Genomic DNA, 16,671 nt, shown 5'->3' with positions numbered 1-16,671 from the left:
AGGCTCTGGGGACAATGTGCTGTGCCACTCCTGCTCTAAACCTGTTCATGTCTGGTCTGTCCTTAACTCCTGTTAACACCTCCCTGTTCCATTTCCTCCAGTTTCTGGTTCCCAACTGAGAAGTGGATGGGCCATGACCACGCTCCAGGTGAGGGAGCATGCAGCAGTCCTGCAGAGCTCCACACCATAAATAACCATTACCCTGTGGAGCTCCTTCCCTGACAGCTACCAGGGGAAGTTATGAACAGCCACTGCCCCTGTACTTGGCACTGGTGAGGCCACACCTTGAATCCTGGGCTGGGTTTTGGGTCCCTCGCTCCAAGAAGGACATTGAGGTGCTGGAGCAGGTCCAGAGAAGAGCAACAAAGGTGGTGAAGGGTCTGGGGAACAGGGCTGGTGAGGAGCAGCTGAAGGGAAATGGGGTTGTTCAGTCTGGGGAAAAGGAGACTGAAGGGAGACCTTCTGGCTCTCTACATACAACTCCCTGAATGGAGGTTGGAGCCAGGTGGGGGTTGGTCTGTTCTCCCTGGTATCAGGTGATAGAACCAGAGGAAAGGGCCTGAAATTGTGGTGGGGAGGGCTAGGCTGGGTATGAGGTTGCAAGAGTGGTCAGGTACTGGAACAGGCTGCCCAGGGAGGTGGTGGAGTCACCATCCCTGGAGATGTTCAAGAAATCTATGGACATGGCAGCTGGGGACATGATACAGTGGCCATGGTGGTGCTGGGTAGGAGGTTGGACTCAGTGACCTTTAGAGGGCTTTTCCAACTGCAACAGTTCTATGAGGATTGAGGAACAGGCATAAAAACAGGCAATCAAAAATCTTGACAGAGCAGAGGAGTTAAAACACCATTTTTGGGGTTCTAGGAACAAAACAAAGTGCTGGAATCAATTCAAATGTTGCAGGAAGGAGAGCAAAATTCCTGTTTTCTCCTGGCAGAGAGCAGCTGCACTGGCAGGAAGCCTCCATTCAAATGAAACTTCTATTTGCAGGGGTTTTGGCCTCTGGTGGGGTCAGTGCAGGAGCACCAGGCTAGAGATGAGTAAGCAATGGAAATCCTCTTGGTCTTGGCCATCAGTCAAAAGATTAAGCTGGGAAGCAGCAGGAGTGGAGACCCCAGAGCTTTCATGGACAGGAAGGATCTAACCTCCTGAGCCCTGAAGAATAAACAGGATAATCTTCATGTCTGTGCTGAGCTCAGGAGGAGAATCCCCTCCTGCTGTGCATGGCCAGCATACTGCAACCACAGAATCCCAGCATGGTGGGGGCTGGAAGAGACCTCTGGAGATCATCCAGTCCAAACCTCCTGCTAAAAAAGGGGCACACACAGCAGCTCAATCAGGATCACAATGTCCTGGTGGGTTTGGAATGTCTCCAGAGGAGAGCTCTGGGGAGCCTGCTCCAGCACCCTCACACCAAACAAGTATCTTCTCCTGGTCAGATGGAACCTCCTGGGTTCCAGTTTGTGCCCATTGCCCCTTGTCCTGTCACTGGGTACCACTGACAAGAGTCTGTCCCCATCCTTTTGCCCCTGCACAGGTCCTTTATCTCTTGCTGAGCATTGAGCAGATCCCCTCTCAGGCTGCTCTTCCCCAGGCTCAACAGCCCCAGGGCTCTCAGCCTTTTCTCCTCCCAGAGATGCTCCCAGGCCCCTCAGCATCTTTGAAGCCTCCTCTGGACTCTCTCCAGCAGTTCCCTGTCTCTCTTGAACTGGCATGCCCACTCAGGTGGCTTTTTGCTGGTTTAAGTTTGGGAGGTGAGGAAGGACAGGGCAGGCTTTGCTAAGTCTCTCTGCAGCTGGGCAGTGTCAGTTGTGCTGGAGACATATTTTACAAGGGAATGGACTCAAGTTGCACCAGGGGAGGTTTAGGTTGGACATGAGGAACAATTTCTTCCTCAAAAAGGTTGTAAAGGTGCCCAGTGCAGTAATGAAGTCTTCAGCCCTAGAGGAGCTTTGAAGGTGTGGAGATGTGGTTCTGGGGGACGTGGTTTAGTGGTGACCTGGCTTCATGGCTGGACTTGGTGATCTTAAAGGTCTCTTCCAACTCTGTGGATCTATGAAAATCAACTCCATGTCCCTTGCTGCTTTTATTAAGTGTTTTTTTTTGGCCTTGAATCACTCTGAAGAAAATTAGGCTTAATCCTTTTCCAAATTGCTATCCTAGCTTGAAGATACAGTTGGAAGTGTCATGGTTTAATTTGAAAAGGTGAGAATTGACCCTGAACAGCAGGAACAGGAGACCTCTGCTGCCATAGCAGCTGGGCTAAGGTCCAGGACTGATGTCACCTCATTTTGCCATGGGCAGTGCGACTCCTGTTACCAGGTTGTTAACATCTCTGTGCTGTGTAATGGAGTGAGGAGAGCCCTTGGCTCTGCTCAGGCAGAGAGGAAGCACTTGTCTAGAACAGCTTTGTCCTGAACATCTGTCATGTCTCTCTCAAGGGGGCCAGGAGCGTCAGGAACCTCCCTGCTCCCTCTCTTGAGGTCTGTTTTGGCCACGAGCAAGTAGAGGAAGGAAACACCAGCAGTGATGTGTCTGTGTGGTACAGAAATAGCCTCTCAGTAATGTCTGCTACAAATACCAAAGGTGCTGCAGAAGTTAGCTGGCTCTCCCAGGAAGTAGCTGCTGTCTCATTTCATTTGGCTCCTGATGCACACCTGAAGGTGGTGGCTTCTGCTGGAGGTGGGGCAGCATCAGCCAGTTCTGCAGAATCACAGCACCATAAACCAGTAGGGACTGGGATGGGCCTCTGAAGATCATTGACTCCAAACCCCTTGCCAAAGTGTGGTCACCTAGGGTAGGTCACTCAGGAACACATCCAGATGGGTCTTGAAAGTCTCTAGAGAAGGAGGCTCCACAACATCTCTGGGCAGCCTGTTCCAGGGCTTCAGCACCTACACACTGAAGAAGTTTTTCCTCATCTTCAGATGGAACCTCCTGGTTTCCAGTTTGGGGGTCTGAGCAGCCTGCTACAGTTGCAGATATCCCTGCTGACTGCAGTGGGCTTGGACTAAATGGTCTTTAGAGGTCCCTTCCAACCTCTGTCTGGCTCTGGGCCCCTCAGTTTAAGAAGGACATTGAGATGCTTGAATGTCTCCAGAGAAGGGCAACAAGGCTGGGGAGAGGCCTTGAGCACAGCCCTATGAAGAGAGGCTGAGGGAGCTGGGGTTGCTTAGCCTGGAGAAGAGGAGGCTCAGGGGTGACCTTATTGCTCTCTACACCTACCTGAAGGGGGGTTGTAGGCAGGTGGGGGTTGGTCTCTTCTCCCAGGCAACCAACACCAGAACAAGAGGACACAGTCTCAAGCTGTGCCAGGGGAAGTTTAGGCTGGATGTTAGGAGAAAGTTCTTCCCAGAGAGAGTTGTTAGCTGTTGGAATGATCTGCCCAGGGAGGTGGTGGAGTCACCATCATTGGAGGGGTTCAGGAGGGGATTGGACGTGGCACTTGGGGACATGGTTTAGTAGTCATGAGGTGTTGGGTGACAGGTTGGACTGGATGATCTTTGAGGTCTCTTCCAACCTTATTGATTCTATGATTCTAAACCACTCCATAATTCTACAGTTGCTTGAAAATTTGCCTAAACCTAATCGCAACTTGCAGAGACTCTGGGTGGGTGTCAGGTTCTTTACTCTTCTTATTCACCCCCTCTCTGGAGCTGTTCAAGGCAAGGCTGGATGAGGCCTTGAGCTACCTGGTCTAGTGGAAGCTGTTTCTGCCTATGGCAGGGAGGTTGGAACTAGATGATCCTTGAGGTCCCTTCCAACCCAAACCATTCTGTGAGTTTATGATTCTGGGACTTTTTCCAGCCCAGGTTACGCTCAGCACACACCGAAAGCTCCTCTCACATTGTGACAGGACACTCAGTCTCCGGAGTTTATTTGCATTCCAGATCCATCTCTTGCAAAGCCTGAGAGCACAAAGAGCTGGAAAGCATCAATATTTATTCCTTCAAGGTTGTGATTGCCTTAAATCATCTCAGTTTCTTTGCTGAGTCGCAGCTATAATTAAGCTGAGTAGTTGAGCTCCATCTGCGTGTAAGAAATTATATCTCGATGTGTCTATCTATCTGCTTGACTCCAGCAGGAGTGGAAGCTTTGAATCCCCTGCCCTGGGAGGTGGTGGAGTCACCATCCCTGGAGGTGTTTACAAGCTGTGTGGATGTGGTGCTGAGGGATGTGGTTTAGTGGTGGTGGCTTAGCAGCAGCGGTGGGATTGTGAGCACTAAGGGAACGCTTGCCCTCGATGAGCTCAGAGATCTCCTCCAACGGTTAGAAGCAGGGGATCGTTTCAGTTGGCAAAGACCTCCAAGATCCTTGAGTCCAACCATCAGCCCAACACCATCATGGCCACGAAACCATGTCCCCAAGTACCATGGCCACAGTTATCTTGAACACCTCCAGGGATGGTGGCTCCACCACCTCACCTGGGCAGCCTTTCCTAATGCCTGACCACTCCTGCAGGAAAGAAATTGTTCCTAATCTCCAGCCTAAACATTTCCTGGCACAATTTCAGGCCATTTCCTCTTATTCTATCACCTGATACTAGGGAGGTCTCAGGACAGGTTAAAGGAAGGTAGAGTGCCAGCAGAATTATGTATCTTGAACACCTCCAGGGATGGTGACTCCACTACCTCCCTGGGCAGCCTGTTCCAGTGCCTGACCACTCTTGCAGCCAAGAAATCATTCCTAATTTCTCACCTAAACATCCCCTGGCCCAGCTTTGGGCTGTTTCCTCTCATTCTATAACCTGATACTAGGGAGAAGAGACCAACCTCCACCTCACTCCAACTCCAAGGGTGGTTGTAGCCAGGTGGGGGATGGTCTCTTCTCCCAGGCAACCAACACCAGAACAAAAGGACACAGTCTCAAGCTGTGCCAGGAGAGGTTTAGGCTGGAGGTTAGGAAGAAGTTCTTCACAGAAAGAGAGATTGGCCATTGGAATGGGCTGCCCAGGGAGGTGGTGGAGTCACCATCACTGGAGGTGTTTAGGAGGAGACTGAATGAGGCACTTAGTGCCATGGTTTAGTTGATTAGGTGGTGTTGGGTGACAGGTTGGACTTGATGATCTCAAAGGTCTTTTCTAACCTGGTTAATTCTGTATTCCTTTCAGTTCTATGGTTAATTGCTTCTATTGCATCAAAAGGATAGGAGGAAATGACCTCAAGTTGCACCAGAGGTTTAGGTTGGACATGAAGAAGAATTTCTTCACTGGAAAATTGGTTAAACCTTGGAACAGGTTGCCCAAAGAGGTGGTGGTGTCCCCATCCCTGAAAGTGTTCCCACAAAATGTGGCTGTGCTGCTGAGGAACGTGGTCAGGCATTGGAATCAGGTGCCCAGGGGTGTGATGGAGTCACCATCCCTGCAGAATCACATCAACATGGCACTTCAGGAGATGGTTTAATGCCCATGGTGGTTTGGGGCTGACAGTTGGATTTGATGATTGTAGAGGTCTCTTCCAACCCAACCACTTCCATGATTCTGTGGTTCAGTGGTGACCTGGCAGTGCCAGGTTAATGGCTGGACTCTGTCATCTCAGGCTGTCTTCTCTGATTTTAATGTTTCTCTGATGTGAAAAGGTACAGTGATAATTTCCTTGCTCCTGGATGTGATCATCAATCAGCATAAAGCAGCAGCTGAAACGATGTGGTGGCAAGTCACATGTGGTGGCAAAATGAGCAGAGCTCATCTCCATGCCTGACTAGAGGGAGATAATTAAGCACGGTGTGGTAATTACTCCAATTTGGGGTGCAGAGAATTGCTTGCCTGCTGAAATTCATGTGCCTGCCTCACTCTGAGCTTACATCTCCCTGGTGTCCCTATAAGCCTCAGAACTTGCATGTGAACCTTCATCAGGAGTCTCCAGATGGAGCTTAACTTGTGGTCCACAAGCTGCATGGCCACAGTCCTAACTCTTGGGAGGCAGCAGTGGGAAGGGACTGGTGGCATATCTGGAGCTGCTCCTGCTAAATGGCAGTGGTGGTGTGAGCTGTGATGTGTGGCCATGTGTGTGAGGAGCAGTTATGGATCAGCTCAGTGTTTCTTAAAGAGATTGTCCAGAAAGTTGGAAGCTAGCTGAGACAAGGCAGAGCTTCAGCAGCAGGAGAGGACCTGGCACAGGCTGTAGAGGGAAACATTTCCCCCATCCCTTGCAAATTGAAAGGTGGAAGAGGACAAGGCAGTCATACTCTTCTCCAGGGTTTCTGAGATGTTATCATCAAAGGTGGACATTTGGGATGAATTCAAAATAGCTGTGTGGGCTTCTCTGAGTATGATGTAGATAGAGCATAGATAGAGAGGCAGCCATCTGCACTTCCCTTACCAAAATGAGAAGAGATCCTGTTCTTGCTGGCCACCAGAACAGTGCCAGAGGCTCTCCATGGACCCCTCTGCCTTCCCAAAGGCAAAAAGGGAGAGAGACTGATGGGGTGGGAAATAAAACTCGACCAGCTGGGATGGAAAGAAGAACAATGTCATGGAATAGAGACAGAGACACAAACCAAGATGGAACCCAAGCCCTGATGGCGATGACTGCACCATTGGCACCACTGATGCTGGGGGCAGGCACTGGGCAAGTCCCAGACTGATCTCAGCAGCAGATGGGAGCCAGATGCAGGAGCTGGATTCTAGAACTGGATTCAGGAACAGGGGAGTGGAGATGGAAGGCAGATAGGACAGAGTCCTCCTGGGACAGCAGTCTGAAGACAGTAGAGAAGAGGCTTGGCCCTGCTGATCTCAGTTTCAGGCCATTTCCTTTCATCCTATCACCTGATACTAGGGAAAAGTGACCAACCCCACCTCACTCCAGCCTCCTTTCAGAGCATTGTAGAGCCAGAAGGTCTTCCCTCAGTCCCCTCTACTCCAGACTAAACAACCCCAGGTCCCTCCCCTGCTCCTCACCAGACCTTTCACCAGAGCTTTGTTGCCCTTCTCTGGGCCTGCTCCATCCCCTCAATGTCCTCCTTGGGGTGAGGGGCCCGACTCTGAACCCAGGATTAGAGGTGTGGGCTCACCAGTGCTGAGTACAGGGGGACAATCACTTGCCTGCTCCTGCTGGCATCTCTGTTGGGCTGCTGTGAGTGTGCTGTTCCGTGGATGACTCCATGATCAGAGACACCTTTGACACCAGCGCTGGAACTGATGGTTCCTCAGCGTCTCTTTATATCCAGAGAGCTCATCAAAGTTAATAGTTTTGCCAGGGGCTTTGGCAGAAGCATGAAAAGGAAACTCATTGCCTGAGGTCCCAGCATCGTCTGGGAGATGGGAAATGGTTCAGTGTCTTGTTAGAGGTGGCCAAGGTACAAGTGCCTCCAGTTAGATGATTGTGCTGTAGGTAGCACAACAAACATCACCCTGACCTGTTGCTCCTCAGCAATGCTTTATTCATCATCCTCTCTTCAGAGCAAGGATGGGGAAACATTGATCAGAGTCCCCTGCAGGGTGGTTTCTTTATTGTGCTGCTGATTGTGTCTTGCAGGAATTTCTCTTACCCTGACTTCATGGCCAAAAAAAGAGACCAAATAATGTAACTTTTAATTTTCTGCTGTTTCTCTTGCAGCTGCTTCTGATGCATCTCTTACAAAGACATGCAGAGACAGGATGAGGGGGTGATGGCTTCAACCTGCAATGAGATGAGCCATGGATTCATAGAATGGGTTGGGTTGGGAGGCAACTCAAAGTTCATCCAGCTCCAAGCCCCTGCCAGGGCAGGGACACCTCCCACTAGACTGGCGTGCCCAAGGGCTCATTCAGCTTGGCTTTGAACACCTCCAGGGAGGAGGCATCCACAACCTCCCTGGGCATCCTGTTCCAGTGTCTCACCACCCTCACCATAAAGAATTTATTCCTAACCTCCTGTCTACCCTAAATTCTTTCCCAGGAGAGTGGTGAGGCACTAGAAGAGGTTGCCCAGAGAAGTTGTAGAGGCTCTGATACTGGAAGTGTTGAAATCTAGGTTGGAGCTCCATAGGTCCCTTCCAGCCCCTACCATTCTGTGAGCTTTTTAAAGGCATGGTTTGTTGGTGCTGGTGACAAAATAAGAGTTTTCCTTCTGGTCTGACTGCAGGTTCTGCCTCCAGGCTGGATGCTCATATGGGTCCCTTGATGCCAACACAAGTCACCAGGGTAACTGCTGTGTCTGCACCGGCTGTGACCTTCGTGGCAACCAATCTGATGGACCAGGCATTGACAGGCAAGTTGATGGAGGCCTTATTGCCATCTACAACTACCTGAAGGGTGGTTGTAGCCAGGTGGGGTTGGTCTCTTCTCCCAGGCAACTTGTGGCAGAACAAGAGGACACAGACTCAAGCTGTGCCAGGGGAGGTTCAGGCTGGAGGTGAGGAAGCAATTCTTCACAGAAAGAGTGTTTGGAATAGGCTGCCCAGGGAGGTGGTGGAGTCACCATCACTGGAGGTGTTTAGGAAGAGCATGGATGAAGCACTTGGTGCCATGGTTTAGTTGATTAGATGGTGTTGGGTGACAGGTTGGACTTGATCTCGAAGGTCCTTTCCAACCTGGTTAATTCTGTATTCTGTTTCCTAAACTCATATTTCTGAAGCACCTCTCATGTATTTTCCATTTTTCCAGCCCAAAATGCTTCCCATACAACAGGAGACCCTTAAAACACGGGCTGGGGGTTTATGGCTTTTCCTTTAATGTGTTTTGAGCTGTTTGGATCTTGTTTACTCTGGCAGTTGGCAGGAGCTGTGCATTTGATGACACAAAAGGCAAGTTGCTGTAATGTCCTTGGGCTGTCCATGTCCCATGGCAGTGGTATTCAGCAGCAGCACAGTGATAATGTGATTGTCTTTTGGCTAGTAGCTCCATGCAGCCTTGTTGGCTGAAGCCTCCCAGGAAGCTTCCTGCTGTACTCTGTGATAAAACTGCTTCCTTCATTGTCCTGCAAATGGCTCTCTGTTGTGGTGAGAGGAGGGGCAATGCTCTTCAAAAGCACATCACAAAATGGTAGGGGTTGGAAGGGACCTCTGGAGGTCATCCAGTCCAACCCTCTGTGCCAAGGCAGGTTCACCCAGAGAAGATCAGACAGGAATGCAGCCAGATGGGTTTGGAACCTTTCTGGAGATGAAGACTTCATGGTATCTCTGGGCAGTCTGCTCTAGGGCTCCATCATCCTTAAACTGAAGAAGTTCCTCCTCATGTGCAGATGGAACTTTATATGTTCAAGTGTGTGCCCATTGCCCCTTGTCCTGTCCCTGGGCACCACTGACACAAGCCTGGTCCCATCCTCCTGACACCCACCCTTGCAGTGTTGATGAGATCCCCCCTCAGGCTGCTCTTTTCCAGACTAAATAGCCCCAATTCTCTCAGCCTTTCCTCATCAGAGAGATGTTCCAGACCCTTCAGCATCTCTGTAGCCCTGGGATTATGTTCAGCTTCTCATCTGTGTGTTTCAAATCATGATCAAAAAATGATCAGATTTGGGCAAGAAATTTGGAACAGCTTTCCCATGAACATGAATTTCCTTGTGCAATTCTGTCATTGGTAAGCCAGCAACTCTCTTCATGGAGGTGAGATGCTCTGATGGAGCTGGTCCTGCAGCCATCAAGGAGGTACCAGCCAGCTGTTGCCAGCTCCAACACACATTCCCAGCTATGTTCCATGGAAAAGGAAAGGCTGGGATCCCTGGGGCTGTTGAGCCTGGAGAAGAGCAGCCTGAGAAGGGGATCTGATCATTGCATATCAAGTGCCAAGGGAGCTGTGGGGGGCAAGAGGATGGGGCCAGAGTCCTGTCAGTGGTGTCCAGTGTCAGGACAAGGGGAAATGGGCACAAATTGGAACCCAGGAAGCTCCATCTGAGCAGGAGGAGAAACTTGTTTGGCGTGAAGGTACTGGAGCCCTGGAGCAGGCTGCCCAGAGTGGTTGTGGAGTCTCCTTCTCTGGAGAGGCTCCAACCCCACCTGGCCATTGTGATGCTGGGCAAGGTGCTGTGGGTGCCCCTGCTTTAGCAGGAGTGTTGGACTGGATGATGTCCAGAGGTCCCTTCCAACCCCCACCATGCTGGGATTCTCAGACAGACAACTGGAACACCAAGACATGAATCCTACATCTGGTACATGGAGCACTTGAACATACCCCTGTGGCCCTGTGCCACCACATCTTGCTGGCAGTGCCTGCAGCAGTGTTAAGCCATGGTGCAGGCTTTGTAAGGCATTTGATGGCTCTCATTTTTCAACACAGATTAGTTTTTCTTTTGACTTGCTTCCTGAAAAGAGAATTGGGTGTTCAGTGAGGCTTGGCACAGTGGGATTTTGCTGGTGACAACACAAGATCTCTCTCTCTCTCTGAAGGCAAATCAACATTTTTTCTGTGCTTGTGGAGCAGGAGGAGGAACCTTGTAATGGTCCTGCCTTCCAGCAGGCATTGATCTTTGTGTTGGAAACTGGGAGAGTCCAGCCTGCACTTCACATCCAGTGGGGCTTTATCTTTTTTGCATAGATACAAGGGAGGTGGGGCTGTGGCTGTCACCCTCACAAAGCTCTGCATCCCTTCATAGATATGCAGAGCTCAGACCATTCAGTGCCAGTCAGGGTTGAGATCTTGAACTTGGTATTTAAAAAGAATCCAAAGTAAAGAGCAGAGAAAGGAAGGTCAGCAAAGGTCTTGGACTCAGAGCCTTCCAGAGGTGCAGAAGAAGATGGAGAGAGGAGCTGAGAAATAGTTGAGTGAATTGAATGATGGCAAAATAAAACAAACAGGTAGAAATACCCAGGTGATGGGCATGGAGCCCCTCTCCCCTCTCCCCTCTCCCCTCTCCCCTCTCCCCTCTCCCCTCTCCCCTCTCCCCTCTCCCCTCTCCCCTCTCCCCTCTCCCCTCTCCCCTCTCCCCTCTCCCCTCTCCCCTCTCCCCTCTCCCCTCTCCCCTCTCCCCTCTCCCCTCTCCCCTCTCCCCTCTCCCCTCTCCCCTCTCCCCTCTCCCCTCTCCCCTCTCCCCTCTCCCCTCTCCCCTCTCCCCTCTCCCCTCTCCCCTCTCCCCTCTCCCCTCTCCCCTCTCCCCTCTCCCCTCTCCCCTCTCCCCTCTCCCCCTTACTACACCATTGATGATCACCCACAGCACCCTCTGAGACCCAGCCCAGCCAGTTTTGCAGCTTCCCTTTTCATCCTGTGCATTATTCATGTCCCTCCACCTGCTGTGGAGCCTCGGAGAAGCCTCTTTGATCAGGTGCCTTCATCCTCCACTCCCAGCATATCCTCAGCAGCCCACGCAGGAGCGTGGCCTTGGGATCACTCTGCTATGTTTAGAGGAGGGGGGGGGGGGGGGAAAGGTGTCTGATGGTGCTGGGGATACCTCATGCTGCCTTGATTATCAGGTTGCAATTTATTTAATGCATTGAAGTTTATAGAGAGGGGAGAAAAAAAGGCTAATTAATGAGAAAAGAGTAAATCTGAGCAAAGAGCTGTGCCTGCTCATGGGGGAGGTAGAGGTGGAGACACTGGAGCAGGTTGCCCAAGGAGAGGCATGGAGACCCTCTCCCTGGAGGTGTTCAAGGCCAGTTTGGATGGTGCCTTGAGCAATGTGGTCTACTGGAAGGTGTCACTGCCTGTGGCAGGGCTGTTGGAACTAGCTGATCTTTAAGGTCCCTTCCAATCCAAACCACAGGATGTGATATGGTCTGGCTGGTTGACTTTTCTTTGCCTTTCTCTGTGTGGGCAGAGGAGGCTCAATCTTTGAATAGTTTGGGTTGGAAGAGACCTTTAAAGGTCCTCTAGTCCAACCCAAAATGAGAGGATTTTAATTATCTGAAAAGTTCTGACAGTGGTTTGATTCATTTGGAGTATGGTGACCAGCTCTGGCATCCTCAACACAGGAGACATAGATCTGGGTAACTGCTGGGGGTGACCCTGCTTTAGCAGGGGGCTTTTCATGTGATTGGCAGGTCACTGGTTAGGCTACACCTAGGAGGAAGTTTTACACAGAGAGAGTGATTGCCCATTGGAATGGGCTGCCCAGGGAGGTGGTGGAGTCTCCATCATTGGAGGTGTTCAGGAGGAGACTTGATGGGGTGCTTGGTGCCATGGGTTAGTTGATTAGGTGGTGTTGGTTGATAGGTTGGACTTGATGACCTTGAAGGTCTCTTCCAACCTGGTCTGGTCTGGTCTATTCTATTCTATTTCTATGATTCTATGATGTGTCTGTGGCTTTTCCAGCAGCAGCTGAATTAAGGATTGAGTGAGGAGGAGGAGGTGAGGAGAGGAGATTGGGACCCAGAGGGAGTGATTTGGTTTTTCTTCAGTAGTATGTTTGCTCCACTAGACCAGAGTCTTTGAGCAGCCTGGTCTAGTGGAAGGTGTCCTTGCTCACAACAGGGGGTTGGAACTAGATGAGCTTCAAGGTCTCTTCCATCCCCAGCCATTCTATGAATCTATGAATGTATTTACTGGACATTAAAATGAAATCCTTTCCCTTCCTAGATAGCAGCAAAGAACCCACTAGATCCTCCTGCCCACCCACCTTGATTTTACACACAGAGAGGAAGAGCACCCCCATGGAGAGCAGTGGACAGAAGGTCTGTGGTGGTGTTTCTTCTTTTATAAACCTCTTGAAACTACTGAGCTGCACAAGTTGGAGGCAGGATAAAGAGCTGGCCCCTGGCTGGAGCTGTGTTAGCTACACAGGTTGGGTCCTGTGGGTTGGGTCCCACAGCCATCTTTCAAGAGCTACTGAGTTTTACAGTGAGGGTGGTGAGACACTGGAGCAGGTTGCCCAGGGAGGTTGTGAATGCCCCCTCCCTGCAGGTATTCAAGGCCAGGTTGGATGAGGCCTCGAGCAACCTGGTCTAGTGGAAGGTGTCCCTGCCCATGGCAGGGAGGTTGGAGCTGGATGATCTTTAAGGTCACTTCCAACCCAAACCATTCTATGGACAAGGGGCAACGGGAAAAAAAATGGAACCCAGGAGGTTCCAGCTGAACAGAAGGAGAAACTTGTTTGGTGTGAGGGTGCTGGAGACCAGGAGCAGACTGCCCAGAGAGGTTGTGGAGTCTCCTCTGGAAAGCTTCCAACCCCCCCTGGCTATTGTGATCCTGGGCAAGCTGCTGTGGGCTCCCCTGCTTTAGCAGGGTGGTTGGACTGGATGATCTCCAGAGGCCTCTTCCAACTCCCACCATGCTGGGATGGTGTGAAGTGCTTTCTTGCCACCTGTGCCATCCATAAGGCTTCCTTGATCTTTTCCCCAGTGTCCCTAATGTTTTCTGTGCAGACTAAGGACTAGTGATGTTGGGAGAATCCTCTCACCTGCCCCTGCCAACCCTTCATTTGTGATGAGGTCGATCTCCAATGTCCCCAGTGAGCTATTGACATGGACAGGATCTTGTCTGCTGGCTTTACATTGGTATTGCTGAAAGTGGGGTGGAGTTTCCAGTACTTCCCATTTCCCTGGGCTGTTCTGAAGGTCTCTGGCCATTTCTAAAGGCATCTCCTGAGCAGCAGCAGAAGGATGGCTCACTTCACATTAGTTTGTATGGCAGTAGCAGCCTTCTGTGCCTTGTTTGTTGACTAATGAATCTCTTTCCAGGAGCACTCTTTTAAGCTGGTAACTGAAGGTGACAGCATGTCAAATGTCAACAAGCCTGTGGCATCCACCCCAGTGCCAGGATCACCATGGTAAGCCAATGCCATCAGACCTTCCAGTAGCTATCCATCAGTGACATTTCTCTTGCCAACCATCCATTAGTGGTCTGCTGCATGGGAAAAATGCCCTGCCCTGGGAGTTAAGTATCAGTGATGGTTTCCCATTCCAGCTTCTGCTGGAGCTTCTCCTCATTAATCATGTCTTTAGGAGGTGGCCACAAACGTGGTGTGAGCCAGCTCCCTGTGATCACAGAATCACAGAATGATTTGGGTTGGAAGGGACTTTAAAGACCTTGTGCCAACCCTGTGCCATGGGCAGGGACACCTCCCACTAAATCAGGGTGCTCAAGGCCCAATCCAGCCATGAGCAACCTGTGAGGTAAGAACAGTGTGGTGCTGAGCTAGGAGCAGGTCTAGCAGCAGGCAAATGATTCTTGGGCTCTGTGTTACATGGCTTGAGGACCCAGCTTGGATCATGCTTGGATGTATCCAAAAGGAATTGCAAGATCTGTCAGAAATGTTCTTGCAGCTTAGGGCCAGATGCTTTTTGTTTCAATTACCTCATTGCAGAGACCTTTGGGTGGCCTTTCAGGACTTCAAGGGGCAGATCAGAAAGCCAGGGATTGACTTTTAAGCAGGGCCTGCTGTGACAAGATGAGGGATGATGGTTTCAACTCAAAGGGCTATTCAGACTGGAGAGAAGAAAGAAATGTCTGACCCTGAGAGTGGTAAGAGCCTGGCCCAGGCTGCCCAGAGAAGTGGTAGATGCTCCATGCCTGGAAGCATTGCAAGTCAGATTGTTTGGGCCTGTGAGCAACCTGCTCTGGTTGCAGATGTCCCTGCTGCCTGCAGTGGTATTGGTCTGGATATGAAAGGACAAGGTGCAATAGACACAAACTAAAATCTAGGAGGTTCCACCTGAAGAGGAGAAACTTCTTTGGTGTGAGGGTGCTGGAGCCCTGGAGCAGGCTGCCCAGGGAGGTGGTGGAGTCTCCTTCTCTGGAGAGCTTCCAACCCCACCTGGCCATGGTGATCCTGGGCAAGCTGCTGTGGGTGCCCCTGCTTTAGCAGGAGGTTTGGACTGGATGATCTCCAGAAGTCCCTTCCAACCCCCACCATGCTGGGATGTGTTGTTTGTTGGTTTTCATTATGATTCTGGAGGTGCAGGTCTGAGATTGATGCTCTGTTTGTTTATCACACACAGACCTAGTGAAGCACAACTTGAGGCTTTGAATGTCTCTCCTGGATGGTGCCATGCTCATTTTCATGTGATTTTTTTAGCTGATTTGAAATGAATGTCAGGACAAAACACTGAGCTGCTCTCATGCATATTTTAACTGAGCAAGTCAAGGTAGTGTGTCTTTTGCAGCCACAACCTGGTCATATTTGTCAAAGTGCAGGCAGAGCCCATGCAGGTCAAGCAAAACCTTGGTGGGAGACACGTGAGGTTGCTGATTCCTAGATTGATAGACTCATAGAATGGTTTGGGTGGGAGGGGACCTTAAAGATCATGTGGTTCCAACCCCCCTGCCATGAGCAGGGACACCTTCCACTACAGCAGGTTGCTCGAGGCCTCATGCAACCTGGCCTCGAACACCTCCAGGGAGGGGGCAGCCACAACCTCCATGTTGTACCTGTCCAGTGCAGAGCATGGTGGGAGCAGGCTAGGGTGCTGTGGGGATGCCATGCTTCCTATTCTGCTGGATAAGTAGGCTCTGATGGCTGCCTGCCAGCACCGGGCACAGCTCTGGTTTGTGGACAATCAAGACCATGGCTGCCCAGCAGCAGCCGGTGGACACTGAGGCCATGGCCACCAAGCCACACTGCTGTGCCATGGGTTAGTTGTTTAGGTGGGTTGGATTGGTTGATGGGTTGGACGTGATGATCTTGAAGGTCTCTTCCAACCTGGTTTATTCTATGTATATTCTATGTGTATTCTGTGGCTTCTGCCCCTTGCTGCTCTGATCCATGACTTCAAAACATGAAAACATAAGCACAGGTCTGGTGAGGAGCAGCTGAGGTACCTGGGGTCGTTCAGTCTGGAGAAAAGAAGCCTGAGGGGAGACCTTCTGGCTCTTCACAGCTCCCTGAAAAGAGGTGGGAGCCAGGCTGGTCTCTTCTCCCAAGGAACAAGTTATAAGACAAGGGGAAATGGTCTCAGGTTGCCCCAGGTGAGGTTTAGGCTGGACATGAGGAACAATTTCTTCCCAGAAAGGGTTGCTAAGGTCTGGCCCAGGTTGCCTAGGGCAGTGTTGGGGTCCCCATCCCTGGAAGGGTTTCAAAGCCATGGAGATGTGGTGCTGAGTGATCTAGTTTAGTGGTGACCTGACAGTGGTGGGTTAGTAATTGGATTTGATGATCTTGGAGATCTCTTCCAACCTAACCCATCCTGTGACTCCGATGGTAAATGTGTTTTCCTATGGCTTCCCTTGCTGTGAGCACTACCATGTTCTTCCCCACCTTGCTCTTTTTCCCTTCAGGGACAGAGTGTTTCACCTACTGCCTTTTGGTTTGGTTTGGCTTGGTTTTTTTTGCAGGGGGGTTGTGTTTTCACCACTTCCCTGACTATTTAGTGGTATGGAGAGAGTTTCTCTGCCTGAGGTGACTGGCGTGGACTGACAGGGCCTGGGGCAGAGCAGTATCACCCAAGCCACTGCAAATGGAGATACCATAGGCCAGCCTTGGGGCGGGGGGTAGGGGGTGGATATCTTGTTCCTGGGTGTATCTGGCATTATCTAAGCCTAGTTTATCACTTGGAATAGGTGTGTAGTCTGGACTGGAGATGACCGGGTCTTCTTCTTCAACCCTACAATGCAGCTGTCAGTCTGGGAGAAGCCAATGGACCTGAAGCACCGCGGGGACATCAATCGCATCATCGAGGACCCCCCGCACAAGCGCAAGCTGGAGGCTGCAGCAAGTAACTACAGCCCTGTGATTATTGGCCTCTCCTCAAGCTCCAAATAGCACATCATATTGGGTCACTGGAAACCTTCAGGAGGAGTTTGAGCAGTGTCACCAGAGTGGGCTCCCTTCTGAGGTTCATACCTTCAGGAGGAGTTTGAGCAGTGTCACCAGAGTGGGCTCCCT

The 16,671-nt window shown here is 50.9% G+C and overlaps 1 protein-coding gene across 1 annotated transcript in view; it reads left to right on the top strand.

Annotated features, from left to right (window-relative positions):
- Positions 1-16,671, top strand: part of TCERG1L (transcription elongation regulator 1 like) — a 70,761-nt gene that overhangs the window by 37,122 nt on the left and 16,968 nt on the right. The window contains exons 5-8 of the mRNA XM_054174733.1: positions 8,065-8,190; positions 12,429-12,523; positions 13,529-13,617; positions 16,347-16,501. Of these exons, the coding sequence (XP_054030708.1) occupies positions 8,065-8,190; positions 12,429-12,523; positions 13,529-13,617; positions 16,347-16,501 (465 nt within the window). The remainder of the gene's footprint in view (positions 1-8,064; positions 8,191-12,428; positions 12,524-13,528; positions 13,618-16,346; positions 16,502-16,671) is intronic.

The sequence above is a fragment of the Dryobates pubescens genome, chromosome 30, assembly GCF_014839835.1.
Source record: "Dryobates pubescens isolate bDryPub1 chromosome 30, bDryPub1.pri, whole genome shotgun sequence".
NCBI classification, from domain to species: domain Eukaryota; kingdom Metazoa; phylum Chordata; class Aves; order Piciformes; family Picidae; genus Dryobates; species Dryobates pubescens.
This window is presented reverse-complemented; position numbering and strand designations above follow the sequence as displayed.